Source organism: Salmo salar, chromosome ssa29 (genome assembly GCF_905237065.1).
Source record: "Salmo salar chromosome ssa29, Ssal_v3.1, whole genome shotgun sequence".
NCBI lineage: Eukaryota > Metazoa > Chordata > Actinopteri > Salmoniformes > Salmonidae > Salmo > Salmo salar.
In genome coordinates, this window is record NC_059470.1 from 27,015,001 (window position 1) to 27,038,603 (window position 23,603).

At 45.5% G+C, this 23,603-nt stretch overlaps 2 protein-coding genes across 3 annotated transcripts; both read right to left on the minus strand.

Annotated features, from left to right (window-relative positions):
* Positions 1-6,890: 6,890 nt before the first annotated feature.
* On the minus strand, positions 6,891-13,461 carry LOC106590496 (proteoglycan 4). 2 transcript variants are annotated; one of them, XM_045710969.1, is made up of 8 exons: positions 13,143-13,461; positions 12,553-12,639; positions 10,404-10,448; positions 10,179-10,321; positions 9,359-9,585; positions 9,111-9,282; positions 8,531-8,779; positions 6,891-8,447 (listed from the first exon to the last, which is right to left on the minus strand). In XM_045710969.1, the coding sequence occupies exons 2-8, from the start codon at positions 12,623-12,625 to the stop codon at positions 7,407-7,409; spliced, it is 1,950 nt and encodes a 649-aa protein (XP_045566925.1). In that variant the 5' UTR covers positions 12,626-12,639; positions 13,143-13,461; the 3' UTR covers positions 6,891-7,406. The 2 variants fall into 2 exon arrangements, with proteins under 2 accessions (XP_045566925.1, XP_014037058.2); XM_014181583.2 differs by having other exon boundaries at positions 10,179-10,324; positions 13,143-13,458.
* A 5,801-nt stretch (positions 13,462-19,262) lies between these two features.
* LOC106590495 (COP9 signalosome complex subunit 9) lies at positions 19,263-23,496 on the minus strand. The gene is made up of 3 exons (XM_014181582.2): positions 23,296-23,496; positions 22,474-22,546; positions 19,263-19,506 (listed from the first exon to the last, which is right to left on the minus strand). The coding sequence occupies exons 1-3, from the start codon at positions 23,356-23,358 to the stop codon at positions 19,469-19,471; spliced, it is 174 nt and encodes a 57-aa protein (XP_014037057.1). The 5' UTR covers positions 23,359-23,496; the 3' UTR covers positions 19,263-19,468.
* Between the last annotated feature and the right edge of the window lie 107 nt (positions 23,497-23,603).

The window sequence follows — 23,603 nt, forward strand, 5'->3', positions numbered from 1 at the left end:
AGCTTCACCTGGAATGCTTTTCCAAACAGTCTTGAAGGAGTTCCCACATATGCTGAGCACTTGTTGGCAACTTTTCCTTCACTCTGCGGTCCAACTCATCCCAAACCATCTCAATTGGGTTGAGGTCGGGTGATTGTGGAGACCAGGTCATCTGATGCAGTACTCCATCACTCTCCTTCTTGGTCAAATAGCCCTTACACAGCCTGGAAATGATAGTCCCACTAATTACAAACCAGATGGGATGGTGTATCACTGCAGAATGCTGTGGTAGCCATGCTGGTTAAGTGTACCTTGAATTCTAAATAAACAACAGACAGTGCCACCAGCAAAGCACCCCCACACCATCACACCACCTCCGTGCTTCACAGTGGGAACCACACATGCAGAGATCATTCGTTCACCTACTCTGCGTCTGTGGGACCGAAAATCTCAAATTTGGACTCGTCAGATCAAAGAACAGATTTCCACCAGTCCAATGTCCATTGTTCGTGTTTCTTGTTGATGTTGAGATGTTGAGATGTGTCTGTTACTTGAACTCTGTGAAGCATTTATTTAGGCTGCAATTTCTGAGGCTGGTAACTCTAATGAACGTATCCTCTGCAGCAGAGGTAACTCTGGGTCTTCCTTTCCTGTGGCGGTCCTCATGAGAGACAGTTTCATCATAGCGCTTGATGGTTTTTGCAACCGCGTTTGAAGAAACTTTCAAAGTTTTTTAAATGTTCCTTATTGACTGATCTTTAAGTAATGATGGACTGTCATTTCTCTTTGCTTATTTGAACTGTTCTTGCCATAATATGGACTTGGTCTTTTACCAAATAGGGCTATCTTCTGTATGCCACCCCTACCTTGTCACAACACAACTGATTGTCTCAAACGCATTAAGAAGGAAAGAAATTCCACAACTTAACTTTTAACAAGGCACACCTGTTAATTGAAATGCATTCCAGGTGACTACATCATGAAGCTGGTTGAGAGAATGCCAAGAGTGTGCAAAACTGTCATTAAGGCAAAGGGTGGCTACTTTGAAGAATTTGTTTAACACTTTGTTATTTTATAGTTTTGATGTCTTCACTATTATTCTACAATATAGAAAATAGTAAAAAATAAAGAAAAACTCTTGAATGAGTAGGTGTGTCCAACCTTTTGACACCTACTGTATATATATCTCCCCCTCTATCACATTCTTCCTCTCTCTCAGCTAACGTGGATAGTACTAGGCTTCTATAGCATAGTAAAATATTGCCTTGACCAAGACGGAGGCAGAAGATAGCCGTGTGTGTGTGTGTGCGTGCGTGTGTTGGTATTTCTGGCAGGTCATTTGGGGGGTATGACTTTGTCACCAGCCGGAGACACACTCAGTCAGACATAAATATAGCAGTGCAAATCACACTAGCACACACACAGACATGCTCGCACACACACAGACATGCTCACACACACAGACATGCTCACACACACAGACATGCTCACACACACAGACATGCTCACACACACAGACATACTCAGACACAGACATGCTCACACACAGACATGCTCAGACACACAGACATGCTCACACACAGACATGCTCAGACACACAGACATGCTCACACACATAGACATGTTCAGACACACAGACATGCTCACACACACAGACATGCTCACACACACAGACATGTTCAGACACAGACATGCTCACACACAAGGACAAGAGATTTATATCACTCACTTTCCACTTGGACTCTCCAGCGATTCCCTGCTTCCCGCTGTTTCCGAAGTCTTACTCTCTCTCCACCCATCTCTCCACCCATCCCTCCACCCATCTCTCTCTTTCTCCTGTACTCCCTAGGTGTGCCCATGTGAGAAATGGGGAGGTTGTGGGGGGTTCAGGGACCAGGGCTCCAGGGGCAAGAGTTCCTTCCTGTATCGCTCAGCCTTCATTGTGGGACTAACCACCCCTTCACTTCGCAAAGGTCTTCTACAACGAACAGGTACTGTGTGTGTGTGTGTGTTTGGTTTAAAAAGTCAATATGGCTGAACCAGACTAGCAAACAGAGCCCTTGTGGAACCTTCCCCTTCCAGGCATCTAGGCTACTTCCTATTTATCCCCAGGGACTATACCCGATGGACTGGCTGCACCTGAGACGGTCTCTGTCCACAATCATGTGTAGTTTTGAACTCCACATTTCCGATTCGGTTGCCGTCCCCTTCAGTGATGCTGCTGAATTTCATATCTCCCGTATTACATATTGTTTGTTTGCGTTAGCATTCAATCTTATATTTCTCTGACAAAATCACCACAAGTCACTAAGTAATTAATTCATTATTAGCTAATATCCGTCTGTCTACAGCTGTATGGAGCGGAACAGGAAGATGTCATTTACGCTGACATCAATAACAACTTCACTTTTACTGGCTTCTTGATTCAGTGCCTCTCCTCACTTCTCTCCCTATCCCCACCTCTCTCCCTATCCCCCACCTCTCTTTCTATCCTCCACCTCTCTCCCTATCTCCCACCTCTCTCTCTATCCCCCACCTTTCTCCCTATCTCCCTATCCCCCATCTCTCTCCCTATCCCCCACCTCTCTCTCTATCCTCCACCTCTCAACCTATCCCCCATCTCTCTTTCTATCCTCCACCTCTCTCCCTATCCCCTACACATCTCCCTATCTATCCTCCACCTCTCAACCTATCCCCCACCTCTCTCTCTATCCTCCACCTCTCTCCCTATCCCCCACCTCTCTCCCTATCCCCCACCTCTCTTTCTATCCTCCACCTCTCTCCCTATCCCCCACACATCTCCCTATCTCCCACCTCTCTCTCTATCCTCTACCTTTCTCCCTATCTCCCTATCCCCCACCTCTCTCTCTCTCTCCTCCACCTCTCAACCTATCCTCACCTCTCTCCCTATCCCCCACCTCTCTCTCTATCCTCCACCTATCTCCCTATCGCCCACACATCTCCCTATCCCCCACTTCTCTCCCTATCCCCACCTCTCTCCCTGTCCTCCACCTCTCTCCCTATCCTACATACTTCTCCCTATCCCCACCTCTCTCCCTGTCCCCCACTTCTCTCCCTATCCCCACCTTTCTCCCTATCCCCCACCTCTCTCCCTATCCTCCACACATCTCCCTATCCCCAACTCTCTCCCTGTCCCCCATCTTTCTCCCTATCCCCACCTTTCTCCCTATCCCCCACCTCTCTCCCTATCCCCCACCTCTCTCCCTATCCCCCACCTCTCTCCCTATCCTCCACACATCTCCCTATCCCCCACTTCTCTCCCTATCCCCAACTCTCTCCTTGTCCCCCACCTCTCTCCCTATCCCCCACCTCTCTCCCTATCCCCACCTCTTTCCCTACCCTATCCTCAACCTCTCTCCCTGTCCCCCACCTCTCTCCCTATCCCCACCTCTTTCCCCATCCTCCACCTCTCTCCCTGTCCCCCACCTCTCTCCCTATCCCCACCTCTTTCCCCATCCTCTACCTGTCTCCCTGTCTTCCACCTCTCTCCCTGTCCCCCACCTCTCTCCCTGTCCTCCACCTCTCTCCCTCTCCTCAATCTCTCACCACTTGTTGTTCTCTGAGAAGATATATTAAATACTAAATGTAACTAGAACTGCTCTCTCTCTGTTTTCTCTTTCTCCCTTGTCCCTTCTGCTCTCTTTCTCACTCTGTTTCCTTTCTCCCTCCCTCCCCCTTATTTTCCATCCTCACACTCTCCCTCCCTCCCCATCCTCACACTCTCCCTCCTTCCCCATCCTCACACTCTCCCTCCCGCCCCATCCTCACTCTCTCTCCCTCCCCATCCTCACTCTCTCTCTCCCTCCCCATCCTCCCTCCCTCCCTCCCTCCCTCCCTCCCTCCCTCCCTCCCTCCCTCCCCATCCTCATACTCTCCCTCCCTCCCCATCCTCACTCTCTCCCTCTTATTTCTTCTGTCTGTCAGTGTCCAGCTGGACTCCAGCCCAGAGGGCCAGCATGTGTTTATTATCATCTCAGTCTAGTTCTGTAATGATAAAGATCAATCTGCCGCACAAACACACACAGAGCTGTGTGAGTGTTTTCCCTCTGGTCTCACAGCTGTTGTTCCTGAGTCTGAATCCTCTTGGATCAATAAAGTTAAGTTGATGTTTCAGTGTTTTATTCTTATCTTTCTGTGGGTTGGGGGAGAGGTGGGAGAGGAGAGATTTTCAAAACGTATTTTGATTTCTTCCCCTTCTCTCCGTGTTCATTTGCTCTGTACCCTTCTCCCCAACGTTTGCACTCGCTAACTCCAGGTGTATTTTAAAGGAGTCAACATCAATTTAGGTATTTGAAGTACCATAATGTAGAAGTACTGTAATGTTTTATAAGTGTATAGGGGTCAGTAAATAATATTACCACTGGTGACCTATAGGGGTCAGTAGATAATATTACCACTGTTGGCCTATAGGGGTCAATAGATAATATTACCACTGGTGACCTATAGGGGTCAATAGATAATATTACTATTGTTGGCCTATAGGGGTCAGTAGATAATATTACCACTGTTGGGCTATAGGGGTCAATAGATAATATTACCACTGGTGACCTATAGGGGTCAATAGATAATATTACCACTGGTGACCTATAGGGGTCAGTAGATAATATTACCACTGATGGCCTATAGGGGTCAGTAGATAATATTACCACTGTTGGGCTATAGGGGTCAATAGATAATATTACCACTGGTGACCTATAGGGGTCAATAGATAATATTACTATTGTTGGCCTATAGGGGTCAGTAGATAATATTACCACTGTTGGGCTATAGGGGTCAATAGATAATATTACCACTGGTGACCTATAGGGGTCAATAGATAATATTACCATTGATGGCCTATAGGGGTCAGTAGAGAATATTACCACTGTTGGGCTATAGGGGTCAATAGATAATATTACCACTGTTGGGCTATAGGGGTCAATAGATAATATTACTATTGTTGGCCTATAGGGGTCAGTAGAGAATATTACCACTGTTGGCCTATAGGGGTCAATAGATAATATTACCACTGTTGGGCTATAGGAGTCAATAGATAATATTACCACTGTTGGGCTATAGGGGTCAATAGATAATATTACCACTGGTGACCTATAGGGGTCAATAGATAATATTACCACTGTTGGCCTATAGGGGTCAATAGATAATATTACCACTGTTGGGCTATAGGGGTCAATAGATAATATTACCACTGTTGGCCTATAGGGGTCAATAGATAATATTACCACTGGTGACCTATAGGGGTCAATAGATAATATTACCACTGTTGGGCTATAGGGGTCAATAGAGAATATTACCACTGTTGGCCTATAGGGGTCAGTAGAGAATATTACCATTGATGGCCAATAGGGGTCAGTAGAGAATATTACCACTGTTGGGCTATAGGGGTCAATAGAGAATATTACCACTGTTGGCCTATAGGGGTCAGTAGAGAATATTACCATTGATGGCCAATAGGGGTCAGTAGAGAATATTACCATTGATGGCCTATAGGGGTTAGTAGAGAATATTACCACTGTTGGGCTATAGGGGTCAGTAGAGAATATTACCACTGATGGCCAATAGGGGTCAGTAGAGAATATTACCACTGTTGGCCTATAGGGGTCAGTAGAGAATATTACCACTGTTGGGCTATAGGGGTCAGTAGAGAATATTACCACTGTTGGGCTATAGGGGTCAGTAGAGAATATTACCATTGATGGCCAATAGGGGTCAGTAGAGAATATTACCACTGTTGGGCTATAGGGGTCAGTAGAGAATATTACCATTGATGGCCAATAGGGGTCAGTAGAGAATATTACCATTGATGGCCTATAGGGGTCAGTAGAGAATATTCCCATTGATGGCCAATAGGGGTCAATAGAGAATATTACCACTGTTGGGCTATAGGGGTCAATAGAGAATATTACCACTGTTGGGCTATAGGGGTCAATAGAGAATATTACCACTGTTGGCCTATAGGGGTCAGTAGAGAATATTACCACTGTTGGCCTATAGGGGTCAGTAGAGAATATTACCACTGTTGGGGTATAGGGGTCAGTAGAGAATATTACCATTGATGGCCAATAGGGGTCAATAGAGAATATTACCATTGATGGCCAATAGGGGTCAGTAGAGAATATTACCACTGTTGGGCTATAGGGGTCAATAGAGAATATTACCACTGTTGGCCTATAGGGGTCAGTAGAGAATATTACCACTGTTGGGCTATAGGGGTCAGTAGAGAATATTACCACTGATGGCCAATAGGGGTCAGTAGAGAATATTACCATTGATGGCCAATAGGGGTCAGTAGAGAATATTACCACTGTTGGGCTATAGGAGTCAATAGAGAATATTACCATTGATGGCCTATAGGGGTCAGTAGAGAATATTACCACTGTTGGGGTATAGGGGTCAATAGAGAATATTACCATTGATGGCCAATAGGGGTCAGTAGAGAATATTACCACTGTTGGCCTATAGGGGTCAGTAGAGAATATTACCACTGTTGGGCTATAGGGGTCAGTAGAGAATATTACCATTGATGGCCAATAGGGGTCAGTAGAGAATATTACCACTGTTGGGCTATAGGGGTCAGTAGAGAATATTACCACTGTTGGGGTATAGGGGTCAATAGAGAATATTACCATTGATGGCCAATAGGGGTCAGTAGAGAATATTACCATTGATGGCCTATAGGGGTCAGTAGAGAATATTACCACTGTTGGCCTATAGGGGTCAGTAGAGAATATTACCACTGTTGGCCTATAGGGGTCAGTAGATAATATTACCACTGTTGGCCTATAGGGGTCAGTAGAGAATATTACCACTGTTGGCCTATAGGGGTCAGTAGATAATATTACCATTGATGGCCAATAGGGGTCGAGAACATGGACATAAAGAGTTAAATACACGTTTTTCAAAGCTTTTATTTAAAACATTCAAAGTGGAGAAAAAAAACTTAATACATAATACATCATGAACAAAACAAACAAAAAGCATGTGCGGTTTGTAGCTACAGAAGCGAAGCAGAGCTGCGAGAATTTATTAAATAAGGAGGGGATCAATCAATTGTCAATTATTGTCAATCAATCAATAAAAGCTAACAAACTGTCAGATAAAACATCTAAAAACATCTAGTGGAGAGAAACTCCTACTGCTAAGAGCACTTTACTGCGTGTGTGCGTGCCTGTTCGCGCGTGCGTACATGACGTGTGTGTGTGTGTGTCAGACTTCAATCAGTCTTCTATTATTATTTTGTATTAAATAGTGTCCCACATCATCTGCTCCCATTTTAGCTGGTGTGTTGGTTTGTTTTTGTTGATGTAGTCTTTATGGCATATGTAGTGTGTCTTTGTGTATGCAGTGTGTGTGTGTTTACTTATTTTTTGCTGTAGTCAGCAGCGAATGCTCTGTGGTCATCCTGTTCAGGGTACTGGTCTCCATAACCTCTCAGCATGTCTTGGAAGCTGGGCATTCCCCGCTGGGGTGAGGGGTAGGACCCGTACGACAGCCCCTGCGAGGGAGGGGGATAAGCCCCGTAGGTCTCCTCCTGGCCACTCTGGTATGGCTCTGACTCTGCCTCGCTGTCTCTCTCTGGCTCTCCCTGGCTGTAACTGTGGTCCTGGCTGGACTCTGCCTCTGGCCCCCCCCTGGTGTTCAGCCTGGGCGTTGGCGTATGGCAGCAGCTCCTCCTGGGTTTGGTAGCGACGCAGGCGGCAGTTGGTGTCATACTCCGGGTCACAGTCGGGGTCGGAAGGCTCCAGGACTCCGTTCCGTGATCCATCAGCGTTGAGATGTGGCTCGTAGGGCTCGGCGGGGTAGGCGGTGTTACGGTGGGCACCGGAACGCGGCTCTGTGCGGGTTATTGGGTAGCACTCCTTGTCATAGCCAATGTAGCATTCGTAGCCCTCCTTGGTCTTTCCTCGGGGGCCCAACGGGTGGCGATCCTCCTGGGGGGCTTCCTCATAGCGGGGAGGTGGGACGGGGGCCTGCCCCTGGGGGGAGGGGTGGGTACGTCTGTGCATGGAGGTTGCGGCTTCACGGAACATTGCAAAGGGATCGTTAGTATTAGCGTTAGTATTAGCTTGTTTGTACATGCCGTTTGGGTCATTAGCTTGAGCGTTAGCAATAGCTTGGCGATACATGGCATATGGGTCGCTAGCTGGAGCGCTGGTAGCACTGGCTTGGCGGTATATGGCATATGGGTCACTATATGGAGCGCTGGGAGCATTGGCTTGGCGGTTAGCATTAGCATAAGCATCCCTGTACATAGTTAATGGGTCACTGCGTTGCTCAGTGGCTGGGGCCGCGGCGCGCATTGCGGCGGGATCGTCTTTGTGTTCCTCCTTGAACTTCTCCGGTGCCGTGGCAAACTTTGTGGCGGTGAGAGGGTTACAGCCGTCCTCAAACAGAGGGTTGCAGGAACCAGGACCCGCCGGGGCATAGGGGGCGGGGGCACGGGGTGCCTGGGGACAGAAGGACAGTCATGATCATGATAATAAAATGATAATAGCTAAAATAATAATAATAATGATGATGATGATCTTACCTGTAGTGATGCAGCGTAGGCGCAGCGAGGGTCTCTGGGGTCACAGTTGGGGTAACGGAGGAAGAGGCCGGAGGGGCCTTTCTGGACCAGCTGTGGTTTACAAGCAGGGTCTTTCGGGTCACAGCCCAGGTGGGCGTAGGAGGGCAGGGGCCCAGCGGAGGGCTTGTGGCCGAAAGCAGCTCTCAGGTGGAACTGGAGACACTCCACGTCCTCCGCTGAACAGATACGCAGCAGCTCTGCCTTCTGCTCCTGGACGAGAATAAAAACAATAAAAACAGGACTATGTTCATTTACAGCAATACAGTAGTAGTAGTAATAGTGTAATAATACTGTAGTAGTAGTAGTAATAGTGTAGTAATACTGTATTAGCAGTACAGTAGTAGAAGTAATACTGTAGTAGCAATAGTGTAGTAATACTGTAGTAGCAGTACAGTAGTAGTAGTAGTAATAGTGTAGTAATACTGTAGTAGCAGTACAGTAGTAGTAGTAATAGTGTAGTAATACTGTAGTAGCAGTACAGTAGTAGCAGTAATAGTAGTAGCAGTACAGTAGTAGCAGTAATAGTGTAGTAATACTGTACCTTGGAGAGGAAGGACTGCACAGCAGGGGAGTAGTAGTAGTACCCAGAATGAGGGTCTTTACCGGCCACAGGGGAGCGTGCATACATGGGGGCTGGGGCCTTGACCGGGGCGGGGGAAGGTGGGGGCTGGCTCTTGGCTCGTGCCAGGGCGGCATAGAGACAATACGGGTCCCTACACAGGAGATTAGGTTAGAATCAATTCATGAGCATAAAATGATATAACACAGACATAAATTAACATGACTGACCTGTAGGGGTCACAGGCCTTGACAGGGGCAGGGACGGGCTTGGGAGGGGTCTTGGGTTCAGGTTTGGGCCGGTTGGTTGCAGAGGCCACACAGTTTGGGTCCTCTGAGTCGGCGCAGGCCTTGTAGATGTCCCCTAGGTGACCCAGGTAGGCCTTGTAGGAGCGACGGCCCTCAGCACGGTTCTTATTCTGGAGGTAGGCCAGGTAGACCTTGTCCAGCTCCTGGACCTGGGGATAGAGAGGAATATGAGGTTAGAGGTATATGAGGTTAGAGGTATGAGGTTAGAGGTATATGAGGCTAGAGGTATATGAGGTTAGAGGTATATGAGGTTATAGGTATAAGAGGTTAAGAGGTAAATGAGGTCAGAGGTATACGAGAATAGAGGTATATGAGTTTAGAGGTATGAGAATAGAGGTATATGAGGTTAGAGGTATATGAGGTCAGAGGTATATGAGGTCAGAGGTATATGAGGTCAGAGGTATATGAGGTCAGAGGTATATGAGAATAGAGGTATATGAGAATAGAGGTATATGAGGTTAGAGGTATATGAGGTCAGCGGTATATGAGATTAGAGGTATATGAGGTCAGAGGTATATGAGGTTAGAGGTATTAAAGAAAAGGACTAGGTATATACGAGGTTCGTAAAGATGAAAGCAAAAGCTAGGAAATAAGCAAGAACATGGAGAGAGATTCCTGCGGAGTTCCCCCAAGTTACCATGTCATTCTCAAATACAATATCCCTTTTATTCTCTAAGCAGACGATATTCAACTCTGATGGTGGGTGGTTAGTTAACCCCCCCAAACTCCTGTGTGTACTCACTGCCTCCGTGTTTCCATTGTCCGTGAAGTATTTGTACCAGCTCCAGAAGTCTGAGTGTTGCTTGTACCAGCTGATGTTTCTACGGTTACGGACAAGCCTCCTTGGTGACGCCATGGCAACCGCTGTCTCCTCAGTGGCATCCCCTACTGGAGATACATCAAGCATCAAACATTGTTCTGTATGTAAAGTGTGTTAAGTGTGTTTGTTAGGTAGTCCCATATTTACCATCTCCTTTGAGCTTCTGAACCACCGGCCCTGCCGACAGGAATTCTGGGAAAACACACACACTGTCAGAGCCAGATGTTGCTAACGTCAGCTGCAGACCCCAAAAACGCTTGCATACACTAATAGCACACTGTGTGGAAATTTGTGCGATTAAACACACACACAGGTTTACAGGGCAAGGGTAACTGGCAGTGCCTGGAGGTTTGGTGACTGCAGCTCTTTGTAGATTTTATAGGAGAGCCTGTAACAGTGGACCCCTACTGGGCCAGCTACCTGTGTGTGTGTGTGTGTGTGTGTGTGTGTGTGTGTGTGTGTGTGTGTGTGTGTGTGTGTGTGTGTGTGTGTGTGTGTGTGCTTCTTGGGGGGGGACAGTACACAGCTCTGCATGCCTGCTCTTTCATCTCCACAGGGAAGATGTGTTAACAGTTTTCAGAGGGATGGAAGTAGAGAGAGAGAGAGAGAAGGGGGAAGAGAGAGGGATGGAGGGAGGTCTGTGTGGTGTTGGGGTAAATGTTACTGTCTCAGACTGGAACATCTGGAAACAACAGTCTTTACAGGATGGAGGAAGGGGGAGGGGGAGGAGGAGGGGGGGGGGTGCAGGAGCGAGGAGAGAGCGGGACTCTGATGCTGACAGGTAATAAGCTTTTACAAGAGTTGTAACGCTGAAAGAACGCACCCAAATTCCCTCCCTCCCTCTCCTCTCCTCCTCCCCGTCTCCCTCCTTGTAAATACATGATGGTTAGTTAAGGTTAGAATTATGGGTCTATTTGAGAGACAATTTTAGAGGAAAGAGGAGATTCCGTATAGAGCGCCCCTGAGGGGAACTGTCAATCATGTCAACACATAACCAGAAACACCTGGGCAGGAGGCAGTTTCTCTAAGGCAGTGACATAAATGATGGAGGCAGTTTCTCTAAGGCAGTGACATAAATGATGGAGGCAGTTTCTCTAAGGCAGTTACATAAATGATGGAGGCAGTTTCTCTAAGGCAGTTACATAAATGATAGAGGCAGTTTCCCTAAGGCAGTGACATAAATGATGGAGGCAGTTTCTCTAAGGCAGTGACATAAATGATGGAGGCAGTTTCTCTAAGGCAGTGACATAAATGATGGAGGCAGTTTCTCTAAGGCAGTTACATAAATGATGGAGGCAGTTTCTCTAAGGCAGTGACATAAATGATGGAGGCAGTTTCTCTAAGGCAGTGACATAAATGATGGAGGCAGTTTCTCTAAGGCAGTGACATAAATGATGGAGGCAGTTTCCCTAAGGCAGTGACATAAATGATGGAGGCAGTTTCTCTAAGGCAGTGACATAAATGATGGACGCAGTTTCCCTAAGGCAGTTACATAAATGATGGAGGCAGTTTCCCTAAGGCAGTTACATAAATGATGGAGGCAGTTTCTCTAAGGCAGTGACATAAATGATGGAGGCAGTTTCTCTAAGGCAGTGACATAAATGATGGAGGCAGTTTCCCTAAGGCAGTGACATAAATGATGGAGGCAGTTTCCCTAAGGCAGTTACATAAATGATAGAGGCAGTTTCTCTAAGGCAGTGACATAAATGATGGAGGCAGTTTCCCTAAGGCAGTTACATAAATGATGGAGGCAGTTTCTCTAAGGCAGTGACATAAATGATGGAGGCAGTTTCCCTAAGGCAGTTACATAAATGATGGAGGCAGTTTCCCTAAGGCAGTTACATAAATGATGGAGGCAGTTTCTCTAAGGCAGTGACATAAATGATGGAGGCAGTGTCCCCTAAGGCAGTTACATAAATGATGGAGGCAGTTTCTCTAAGGCAGTGACATAAATGACTTCATGTTATAATAACAGGTCATTATCAGATGCTGGTGTCTGAGTGGACAATGCACATTGTTGTTGTATCCCAGGCCTGATTCAACTATGACTTGAGGATAGGTAAGGTTGAAAATCAATATTCACATTTAACATTTGTGAGTGACTTACATTCATACATTTTCATACACTTCCCCCGTACTGTTCCCCAGTGGGATTTGAACCCACAACCCTGACGTTGCAAACACCACCAACTGAGCCACACAGGACCCCATCCATCAGAAACTCCATCCATCACAAAGTCCTTCATCCATCCTGACCTTAACTATGTTTAATTGAGCGTGCATGCATGTGACTCACCAGGCAGCAGTATGGTGGCTAGCAGAGCAACAGTGAACACACCAGAGAACGATGCTCTCCTCCCTCCAGCCATGGCCTCCGCCTCTCCTGTGGACAATTTCAGTTAAATACCTACCACTGTAAAAACGATTTACTGTCAAATAAAGTGCTGCCTTTTACCCAGTGTCCTGCTCGGACTAAATCAATCTTTAGATGTCTTGCTTGACACAAGAAAAGAAAAAACATTGTCTCCATGCTACAGCCACCAGTGGGTCTGCTTCCACCCGTCTAAACTGCAGCCTCAGAGGGTGTTCTGTCTGCAAGCCTGAGTCTCATCAGGGGGTTTAGGCTGCTCTGCTGGTTGACTCTCCTACACAGGCTAGAGGTGTTTCAGAGGCAGAGCACTTCAACTTTCTAACTTTGACCTTAAACTGGACTTAAACTAACCTTGAACTGAACTTAATCCTGACCTAGTCTCTCTGGTCCCCATCGCTCTGCTGATCAGAACAATCTAATCTCATACTGAAGAGAATGACTCACCAACCTGACAGACATCAGGTCAGTTTTGGTGTAAACAAACAACCGAACCCTTGAACCCATTGTTGTCTTACCTGTATTGTGTGTAGTTGATTTTCTGTTGGATCTTGAGGAGAGGCTGTATCAGACGAAGCCGCCTGGCCCGGTTCGGTTTAGGGGCTGGATGTTCAAGTGTGTGTGAGTCTCCTGGTGTACCCTGTCCCTCTGGCCCTACTGACAGACTGTGCCCCCACAAATGGTTCTGTCTGGTTTTAAACGGACCCCTAATCATTAACACACACACACACACACACACACACACACCTTCCCGGGGGATCGGGGGGCACTGCTACCAGAGCTGCTATTGGCTGCCGTCAGCTCAGCCACCTGACCAATCAGAGACTATGTAATTACAGAGAGAGAGACAGAGAGAGACAGAGGGAGGGAGACAGACAGACAGACAGACAGACAGACAGACAGACAGACAGACAGACAGACAGACAGACAGACAGACAGACAGACAGACAGACAGAAACAGAGAGAGAGAGAGAGACAGAGGGAGACAGACAGACAGACAGACAGACAGACAGACAGACAGACAGACAGACAGACAGACAGACAGACAGACAGACAGACAGACAGACAGACAGAGAGAGAGAGAGAGAGAGAGAGAGGGGGACAGAGAGAACAAGAGAGAGAGAGAGAGAGAGAGAGAGAGAGAGAGAGAGAGAGAGAGGGGGACAGAGAGAACAAGAGAGAGAGAGAGAGAGAGAGAGAGAGAGAGAGAGACAGAGGGAGACAGACAGACAGACAGACAGACAGACAGACAGACAGACAGACAGACAGACAGACAGACAGACAGACAGACAGACAGACAGACAGAAACAGAGAGAGAGAGAGAGAGAGAGAGAGAGAGAGAGGGGGACAGAGAGAACAGAGAGAGAGAGAGAGAGAGAGAGAGAGAGAGAGAGAGAGGGACAGAGAGAACAAGAGAGAGAGAGAGAGAGAGAGAGGGACAGAGAGAACAAGAGAGAGAGAGAGAGAGAGAGAGAGAGAGAGAGAGAGGGGGACAGAGAGAACAGAGAGAGAGAGAGAGAGAGAGAGAGAGAGAGAGAGAGAGAGAGAGAGAGGGACAGAGAGAACAAGAGAGAGAGAGAGAGCGAGAGAGGGACAGAGAGAACAAGAGAGAGAGCAACATGTAAAAACAGAGGAAATAATGAAGGGGGAAGGAGAACAAAGGCGCCACATAAGCACTTCCCAGAACTCCATTTTGTAGGAGGGAGGCCCAAAACCCTACCTGTTAGCTACTGTTAGACAGCCCTGTTGGCACACTGACAGATGGTCTAACCATCAGGAATTATCATCATCTACAGTTTCCTCCTTAGTTCTACATTCAGACACATCTGCCCTGTTACAAAAGATTTACACACACACACACACACATACACACACGGGTCCTACTTGCTTACAGTGTCTCTCCATCGGTGTTGTCCCTGTATAATGCAATAGCACCCAAACGGTTGACAGTTTGGGACTCACAAATCACTCCAACTTAATCGCAGCCACATAGAGATGGATGTCATTTATGCATTTGTCATTTTTGTTTTGTATCAAATTTATTTTTCAAATCAAATCAAATCAAATTTATTTTTATATAGCCCTTCGTACATCAGCTGATATTCTCAAAGTGCTGTACAGAAACCCAGCCTAAAACCCCAAACAGCAAGCAAAGCATGTGAAAGAAGCACGGTGGCTAGGAAAAACTCCCTAGGAAAAACTCCCTAGAAAGGCCAAAAACCTAGGAAGAAACCTAGAGAGGAACCAGGCTATGAGGGGTGGCCAGTCCTCTTCTGGCTGTGCAGGGTGGATATTATAACAGAACATGGTCAAAATGTTAAAATGTTAAAATGTTCATAAATGACCAGCATGGTCAAATAATAATAATCATAGTAGTTGTCGAGGGTGCAACAAGCACGTCCAACTTTTTATGTACATAAAACAATGGAAAAAGTTGCAAAAATATCACAGATAGCTCTCCTCTCTGTTATCCGTCAACTTATCCGAACCCCATAGAAAAAACATTTACAGATACAAAATCTCTGTGTGTTCAGCGCCTTTCCTAGTAGTGGTCAATATTGGTCCTTACATCAGGGTCGTATTCATTAGGAACAAAACTGAAGCTAACGGGCTGAAATGGGGAGTGCCGACCTGAACTTGTCCAATAACAAATCATTTTCTGCTGCGAAACATTTTGTTACAGTGTGCAGTAATGAATACAGGCCTGGTGCATTGCCAAATGTAAAAACTATTTTGCCACCTGTTGGACCTAAATTCCCATTTTCTTTATTTGTACTATATTAATTGTTTTGCGCCATTTATAATAATAGTATTATTGAATGTAAGTATAAATATTTCATAATGAATTATGGAGTTGACTTCTGTTTTTGTTTTTTCTATCATGGTTATCATGGGTATTTAAAAGCATTATGGAGCCTTTCCTGGGCACACCCCTTTTTTTCCCATGTTCCCCTTCCCTTAAGCTATTTAGGTTTTTGTCAGTATGGGTCTACTAGACCTCAGGTATGGCAGTAACTTACAGTTCTTTGACCACTACTCTACGTCAAGACTTAGAAAGCTGCTACTAGTCTACCTTTCGTCTACAGTTTAAATCTGATGGCTTTGAGTTTGATCATCGATGGAATACAGCCTATGAAATTACCTTTTGTTTGAAAAATAAATGTTTGTTTTCCCACTATCGAAGCTTTGGATTCCCTGTTCTGTAGTTGCTTTGGAAGCGCGTCTCACTGCGGCATCACATACCTGTGGCCTCAAGGCAAATTTGGAATTGGATTACGAATTGCCTTTATACCACCCTCAACATCAGTGGTATTCAAACTTTTTCAGTGGGGACCCAATTTCTTCCCCAAGAATTTCTTGTGACCCCATCCCACTACAAATCTAATGGCACAACCTTAAAATCAGTAAATATGTATTTTTAAATCAACAAATAACAAATTCAGTGAATTTTCATCTATTATCAAAATGAAAATAAACAAATAAATACATTTACTCAATATTTTATTTTTCTAATTATCTTTCTCAAAAATGTTTGTTTATTGTCCCATACAATAATATGTACTCTAAATGTTTTGTCCCCTCCCCCCCAAAAAAGAAAGTAGATACAATAGCAGTCAAAAGTTTTAGAACACCTACTCATTCATTGGTTTTTCTTTATTTTTACTATTTTCTACATTGTAGAATAATAGTGAAGACAACAAAACTATGAAATAACACATATGGAATCATGTAGTAACCAAAAAAGTGTGAAACAAATGAAAATATATTTTAGATTCTTCAAATAGCCACCCTTTGCCTTCTGTGAATGTATTGTAATGTTTTTGAAATTGTATAAACTGCCCTAATTTTGCTGGACCCCAGGAAGAGCTAATGTGGATCCATAATAAGTACAAATACAAACTAAAAACACACCATGTTTATGGTTAGTTTAGAGATCAGAGGCTGCGTTTACACAGGCAGCCCATTCTCATTTATTTTTTCCACTAAATGGTCTTTTGACCAATCACATCAGATCTCTTTCACATCAATCTTTTTCAGAGCTGATCGGATTGGTCAAAAATACCAATTAGTAAAAACAAAAGAACAGAATTGGGCTGCCTGTCTAAATCTTTTATTTCTGTCCTTCTCTGTCTCCCTTTCTCTCTCACTTCCTTTCTTCCCTTTTATCTATCAGATCGTCGGCCAACTAAGGTCACCACAAGTTGCTGCACAAGTGTGTCTGACTCTCACATCAAATTTAGACTGCAAGGATACCACATCCAAAACGCCATGCCACCCTGTGTTGATGCCATCGTGTAAGTCTCAAACACACACACAGAGTTCAACGTGTGTATGTTTTATGATTAACTACTCATGGTATGATTGTGGTAACGTACAGGAACTCAAGTCCTTTAGTTCACCCGACCTAGAATACCTCACAATCAAATTACGACCGTATTACCTCCCAAGATAATTCTTTTCAGTTTTAGTCACAGCGGATACTACGATGGCCATCAAGGAACTACACTGGACTTTGTGCAAACTGGAAACCACATATCCTGAGGCCACATTTATCGTAGCTGGGGATAGTAACAAAGCAAATTTGTAGTACTCGTGCTGCTAAAACACTTGATCACTGCTACTCGCCCTTCTGGGATGGCTACAAGACCCCCCCCCGTGCTAAAGTATATTCAACGTCTGACCAATTGGAATCCAAGCTTCAAGATTGTTTTGATCACGCGGACTGGGATATGTTCAGGGTAGCCTCCGAGAATAACATTGATATATACACTACCGGTCAAAAGTTTTAGAACACCTACACATTCAAGGGTTTTTCTTAATGTTTTTTACTATTATCTACATTGTAGAATAATAGTGAAGACATCAAAACTATGAAGTCCAAAAAGTCCAAAAAAGTGTGAAACAAATCAAAATATATTTTAGATTTTAGATTCTTCAAATAGCCACCCTTTGCCTTGATGCCAGCTTTGCACACTCTTGGCATTCTCTCAACCAGCTTCGCCTGTAATGCTTTTCCAACCGTCTTGAAGGACTTCCCACATATGCTGAGCACTTGCTGGCTGCTTTTCCTTCACTCTGCGGTGCAACTCATCCCAAACCATCTCAATTTGTTTTAGGTCGGGGGATTGTGGAGGCCAGGTCATTTGATGCAGCACTCCATCACTCTACTTCTTGGTAAAATAGCCTGGAGGTGTGTTGGGCCATTGTCCTGTTGAAAAACAAATGATAGTCCCACTAAGCCCAAACCAGATGGGATGGCGTATCGCTGCAGAATGCTGTGGTAGCCATGCTGGTTAAGTGTGCCTTGAATCCTCAATAAATCACAGACAGTGCCACCAGCAAAGCAACCCCACACCATCACACCTCTTCCTCCATGCTTCACAGTGGGAACCACACATGCGGAGATCATCCGTTCACCCACACCGTCTCACAGTTGGACCCAAAAATCGCTAATTTGGACTCCAGACCAAAGGACAAATGTTCTACTGGTCTTATGTCCATTCCTCGTGTTTCTTGGCCCAAGCAAGTCTCTTCTTCTTATTGGTGTCATTTAGTAGTGATTTCTTTGCAGCAATTCAACCATGAAGGCCTGATTCACGCAGTCTCCTCTGAACAGTTGATGTTGAGATGTGTCTGTTACTTGAACTCTGTGAAGCGTTTATTTAGGCTGCAATTTCTGTGGCTGGTAACTCTAATGAATTTATCCTCTGCAGCAGAGGTAACTCTGGGTCTTCCTTTCCTGTGGCGGTCCTCATGGGAGCCAGTTTCATCATAGCGCTTGATGGTTTTTGCAACTGCACTTGAAGAAACTTTCAAAGTTTTTGAAATGTTCCTTATTGACTGACCTTCATGCCTTAAAGTAATGATGGTCTGTCGTTTCTCTTTGCTTATTTGAGCTGTTCTTACCATAATACGGACTTGGTCTTTTACCAAATAGGGATATCTTCTGTATACCACCCCTACCTTGTCAAATCACAACTGATTTGATCAAACGCATTAAGAAGGAAAGAAATTCCACAACTTAACTTTAAACAAGGCACACCTGTTAATTGAAATGCGTTCCAGGTGACTACCTCATGAAGCTGGTAAAGAGAATGCCAAGAGTGTGCAAAGCTGTCATCAAGGCAAAGGGTGGCTACTTCGAAGAATCTCAAATATATTTTGATTTGTTCAACACTTTTTTTGGTTACTACATGATTTCATGTGTTATTTCATAGTTTTGATGTCTTCACTATTATTCTACAACGTCGAAACTAGTACAAATAAAGTAAAAACCCTTGACTGAGTAGGTGTTCTAAAACTTTTGACTGGTAGTGCATATATAAAAAGAAATTGGGCAACCCTACTGCAGTTCCCCCGCTACCCTGACTTTAAATACCACTGCTCTATATGTTTTGTAGTGTTGCTGTACAATAGCCATCTGTGTAGTGGTCATGTTAGCTGGGGATGTTGATATAAATATTATAGGTATGCGTGAGTATGTGATGTTATGGCATATGTAATTATTTCTCCACTAACAGGTGTTTCTCAGCGCCTACAGGCCTGCCAACCTGCCGCAGCACATTGAAACACGACGGCAACACTGATAATTTCGCCAGTCTATGGAATGCATAGAATCCACAGAATTCACCCACACCTGCTTTTTAGAAAAGGCTTTATTTAACAAACACAGTGGAAATGAGGACAGATCTTCAAAAGCACTTCCAACATGGAAATGGTTCTGGTTTTACAGTTCTTACGATCTTAATGTCTCACACACACACACACACACACACACACACACACACACACACACACACACACACACACACACGTAATCATGGGTATATAGGGTCTTCCTCATTCACTGCAGGTCCTCATCATCAAACAGATCCTCAAAGTCTGAGACAGAGAGACAGGTAGACAGAGAGAAAGAACAGTGAGCTTCTGATGTGATTGATAGCTCCTATCTGCTGAGTGCCCTGATACAGTATATGCATGGTGAAGTTTGAAAACATTCTAAAATAGTAGTCCAGTTTGTAGTCTGACTCATAACAGGTCATGCAGTAGTACTGTAGGTCAGTATTTGGTAGGTAATGCCTTAGGACTTTAGGTTCCCTAAGGATAGGAGAGGTTTGGTGTTAACAAATGTGCTGCTTTACAGGAGCTACAACCACTCAAAAGGCAAAAATCACTGACACCACAGAAACACAGGGGAATGTGTTTTTCTGCTGGGTGTGTGTGAGTGCCTGTGTGATACGTGGTGTGTGTGAGTGTCTGTGTGATACGTGGTGTGTGTGAGTGCCTGTGTGATACGTGGTGTGTGTGAGTGTCTGTGTGATACGTGGTGTGTGTGAGTGCCTGTGTGATACGTGGTGTGTGTGAGTGCCTGTGTGATACGTGGTGTGTGTGAGTGCCTGTGTGATACGTGGTGTGTGTGAGTGCCTGTGTGATACGTGGTGTGTGTGAGTGTCTGTGTGATACGTGGTGTGTGTGAGTGCCTGTGTGATACGTGGTGTGTGTGAGTGCCTGTGTGATACGTGGTGTGTGTGAGTGCCTGTGTGATACGTGGTGTGTGTGAGTGTCTGTGTGATACGTGGTGTGTGTGAGTGCCTGTGTGATACGTGGTGTGTGTGAGTGCCTGTGTGATACGTGGTGTGTGTGAGTGCCTGTGTGATACGTGGTGTGTGTGAGTGCCTGTGTGATACGTGGTGTGTGTGAGTGCCTGTGTGATACGTAGTGTGTGTGAGTGCCTGTGTGATACGTGGTGTGTGTGAGTGTCTGTGTGATACGTGGTGTGTGTGAGTGCCTGTGTGATACGTGGTGTGTGTGAGTGTCTGTGTGATACGTGGTGTGTGTGAGTGCCTGTGTGATACGTAGTGTGTGTGAGTGCCTGTGTGATACGTAGTGTGTGTGAGTGCCTGTGTGATACGTGGTGTGTGTGAGTGTCTGTGTGATACGTGGTGTGTGTGAGTGCCTGTGTGATACGTGGTGTGTGTGAGTGCCTGTGTGATACGTGGTGTGTGTGAGTGTGTTCAAAGCGGCAGGCTGGCTAGGTTTCCTGCTGAGTTTCAGTCTAACAGGAACCATAAACCCCTTTATCATCCTCCTCTCCTCCTTTCCCTGCTCCCCCTCCTTTCCCTGCTCCCCCTCTCTTCTCCTCCTTTCCCTGCTCCCCCTCCTTTCCCTGCTCCCCCTCTCTTCTCCTCCTTTCCCTGCTCCCCCTCTCTTCTCATCTCCTCCTGACATTACTCCTATCCGTTCCCTACTCTCCTCTTCTCTCTACTGCTCCTCTCCTCCTTTATATCTTCTTTAAAGGGATACTTCGTTTTTTGTTGCAATGAGGCCCTTTATCTACATCCCCAGAGTGAGATGAACTGGTGGATACCGTTGTCATGTCTCTGTATCTAGTATGAAGGAAGTTAGCGGTAGTTTCACGAGCCAACGCTAACTAGCGTTAGGTTGCTCATTGCCAAAAATCCTGAAGTCTCCCTTTAACCATTCCTCCTGAAGTCTCCCTCTAACCATTCCTCCTGAAGTCTCCCTTTAACCATTCCTCCTGAAGTCTCCCTTTAACCATTCCTCCTGAAGTCTCCCTTTAACCATTCCTCCTGAAGTCTCCCTTTAACCATTCCTCCTGAAGTCTCCCTTTAACCATTCCTCCTGAAGTCTCCCTTTAACCATTCCTCCTGAAGTCTCCCTTTAACCATTCCTCCTGAAGTCTCCCTTTAACCATTCCTCCTGAAGTCTCCCTTTAACCATTCCTCCTGAAGTCTCCCTTTAACCATTCCTCCTGAAGTCTCCCTTTAACCATTCCTCCTGAAGTCTCCCTTTAACCATTCCTCCTGAAGTCTCCCTTTAACCATTCCTCCTGAAGTCTCCCTTTAACCATTCCTCCTGAAGTCTCCCTTTAACCATTCCTCCTGAAGTCTCCCTTTAACCATTCCTCCTGAAGTCTCCCTTTAACCATTCCTCCTGAAGTCTCCCTTTAACCATTCCTCCTGAAGTCTCCCTTTAACCATTCCTCCTGAAGTCTCCCTTTAACCATTCCTCCTGAAGTCTCCCTTTAACCATTCCTCCTGAAGTCTCCCTTTAACCATTCCTCCTGAAGTCTCCCTCTAACCATTCCTCCTGAAGTCTCCCTTTAACCATTCCTCCTGAAGTCTCCCTTTAACCATTCCTCCTGAAGTCTCCCTTTAACCATTCCTCCTGAAGTCTCCCTTTAACCATTCCTCCTGAAGTCTCCCTTTAACCATTCCTCCTGAAGTCTCCCTTTAACCATTCCTCCTGAAGTCTCCCTCTAACCATTCCTCCTGAAGTCTCCCTTTAACCATTCCTCCTGAAGCCTCCCTTTAACCATTCCTTCTCTTCTCCTCTCCTCTTTTTAATGATCACTTTCTAGGTCATGTGTTGCTGAGCCATAAACTGTTTGTCCCGTGGCTAACACTGCCAGATGGAAAACACATTAGCTACACTGTGTGGTGCGTGTGTTGTTAATTGAAGTTTACAGGGAAAAGACATGTGAGTTTCTGTGAGACGGCCCTGTTGGCAAAGCAAACACACACAGAACACTTTCATAAGACCCCTCCCTAGCCCCCAAGATGCTTCTCTACCCAGTCTAGCCCAGTGTTTCCCCCAACCTCTCCACCCATTCCACCAGCACAGCTGATTCAACTGGTCAGCTACTCATCAGCACTCGATTAGTTTAAATCAGGTATGCTAGTACTGGAATAGAACAAATAAGTAAAATGAGATACTCAAGGATAGGTTTGAGAAACACTGCTCTAGTCTAGCCTCCAGCCCCACCTAGCCTCTACGGTGTGTGTGTGTGTGTGTGTGTGTGTGTGTGTGTGTGTGTGTCTGACTGACCGTTGAAGAAGTCCGAGTGCACTGCTTTCTCATTTGCTGCCAGGTCCATGAGCAGACCGCTGCTGCCCCCTGCCTGAAGAATCAGACACACCCACACACAGGGACAACTTTAAAACAATGTAAGCCAAGTAAAGAAAACACATCAGCTAGAAATCAAAGACAGTTAAGTCTACAGACAAAAAGGTGACAGTTTAGGTTTAAAAAAACGGTCTGTGCTATAGCCTAGCACCCATGCACTTTCGCCTAGGGTTGATGTGCATTCCCGGTCATGTCCTCCGTGGACCGACTCGTACATAAAGCATCCTTCATTCGTGGGCGAAGCTGAGGGCAAAAAAAAAACGAGTTAACGATAGAATTGATGCCTTTGCAGCCTGAATGTAGGATGTTTTATGTACGAGTCGGTCCACGGACAACACGAGTGTGTTACTGGGCATACATCTAGTTCTCGAAAACTCTAGGCAGCATTCTGCCTTCTCCCTACAGTTTTCATCCCTCAGCTTCGCCCACAACTGGGTCATGTGAACTACAATCCCAACACTGTGATCTAACGTTTAGAAACGTCAATAATCATCACTTGCGATTCGGCTTTCGAAACACGCCCCTCATCTTTGTTATTGTTGATATGAAACATAAGGTCCTTATGCTTCTTAAACCGTACCGCGAGCGATGAACGTTAATATTCAGACCGAGCGACGCCGCTCTTAATTAACAGCAGGCGTTTTTTCTATCCGAGTCACTAACGTTAGCTGGCTAGGTTAGCGTTGGAGTTACTGTAGCTAGGCTAGGTCGGCGATTCTCTCGTGTCCCCTGATGATTACTAACCTCGTCTAGATCCACATAAGGCCCGGCGCCTTCAGGGAACATCTCGTCCACCGCTGGTTTCATGATAATTTCTGTTTTGAACTAGGTACCGTAAGGAATATTAGCTAACTATATAGCTAGATGTTCTCTGTCGACGTAAACAATAGAAACCGGACCCTTTTCCGTGTAACACCACTTCCTGCTTTGGTAACAGTATAATGCGCTTGACTTTCACACGGAACCAACGGTCGTTTGGGTGTACAGATTGAAGCAAAGGTAGGCTTCAGAAGATAGCCAGGTACAGCTACTACAGACTTAGGTAAAACTAG

What these genes read in the sequence shown, in the direction of transcription:
- LOC106590495 (XM_014181582.2), bottom strand. Translation starts at nt 23,358, where the DNA reads ATGAAACCAGCGGTGGACGAGATGTTCCCTGAAGGCGCCGGGCCTTAT. An exon ending in CTTATGTGGATCTAGACGAG is followed by an intron (nt 22,547 to 23,295) that starts GTTAGTAATCAT and finishes CTGATTCTTCAG; the next exon opens with GCAGGGGGCAGCAGCGGTCT. An exon ending in GCACTCGGACTTCTTCAACG is followed by an intron (nt 19,507 to 22,473) that starts GTCAGTCAGACA and finishes TCTCTGTCTCAG; the next exon opens with ACTTTGAGGATCTGTTTGAT.
- LOC106590496 (XM_014181583.2), bottom strand. Translation starts at nt 12,625, where the DNA reads ATGGCTGGAGGGAGGAGAGCATCGTTCTCTGGTGTGTTCACTGTTGCT. An exon ending in AGCCACCATACTGCTGCCTG is followed by an intron (nt 10,449 to 12,552) that starts GTGAGTCACATG and finishes GTGTTTTCCCAG; the next exon opens with AATTCCTGTCGGCAGGGCCG. An exon ending in TGCAGTCCTTCCTCTCCAAG is followed by an intron (nt 8,780 to 9,110) that starts GTACAGTATTAC and finishes ATTCTCGTCCAG; the next exon opens with GAGCAGAAGGCAGAGCTGCT.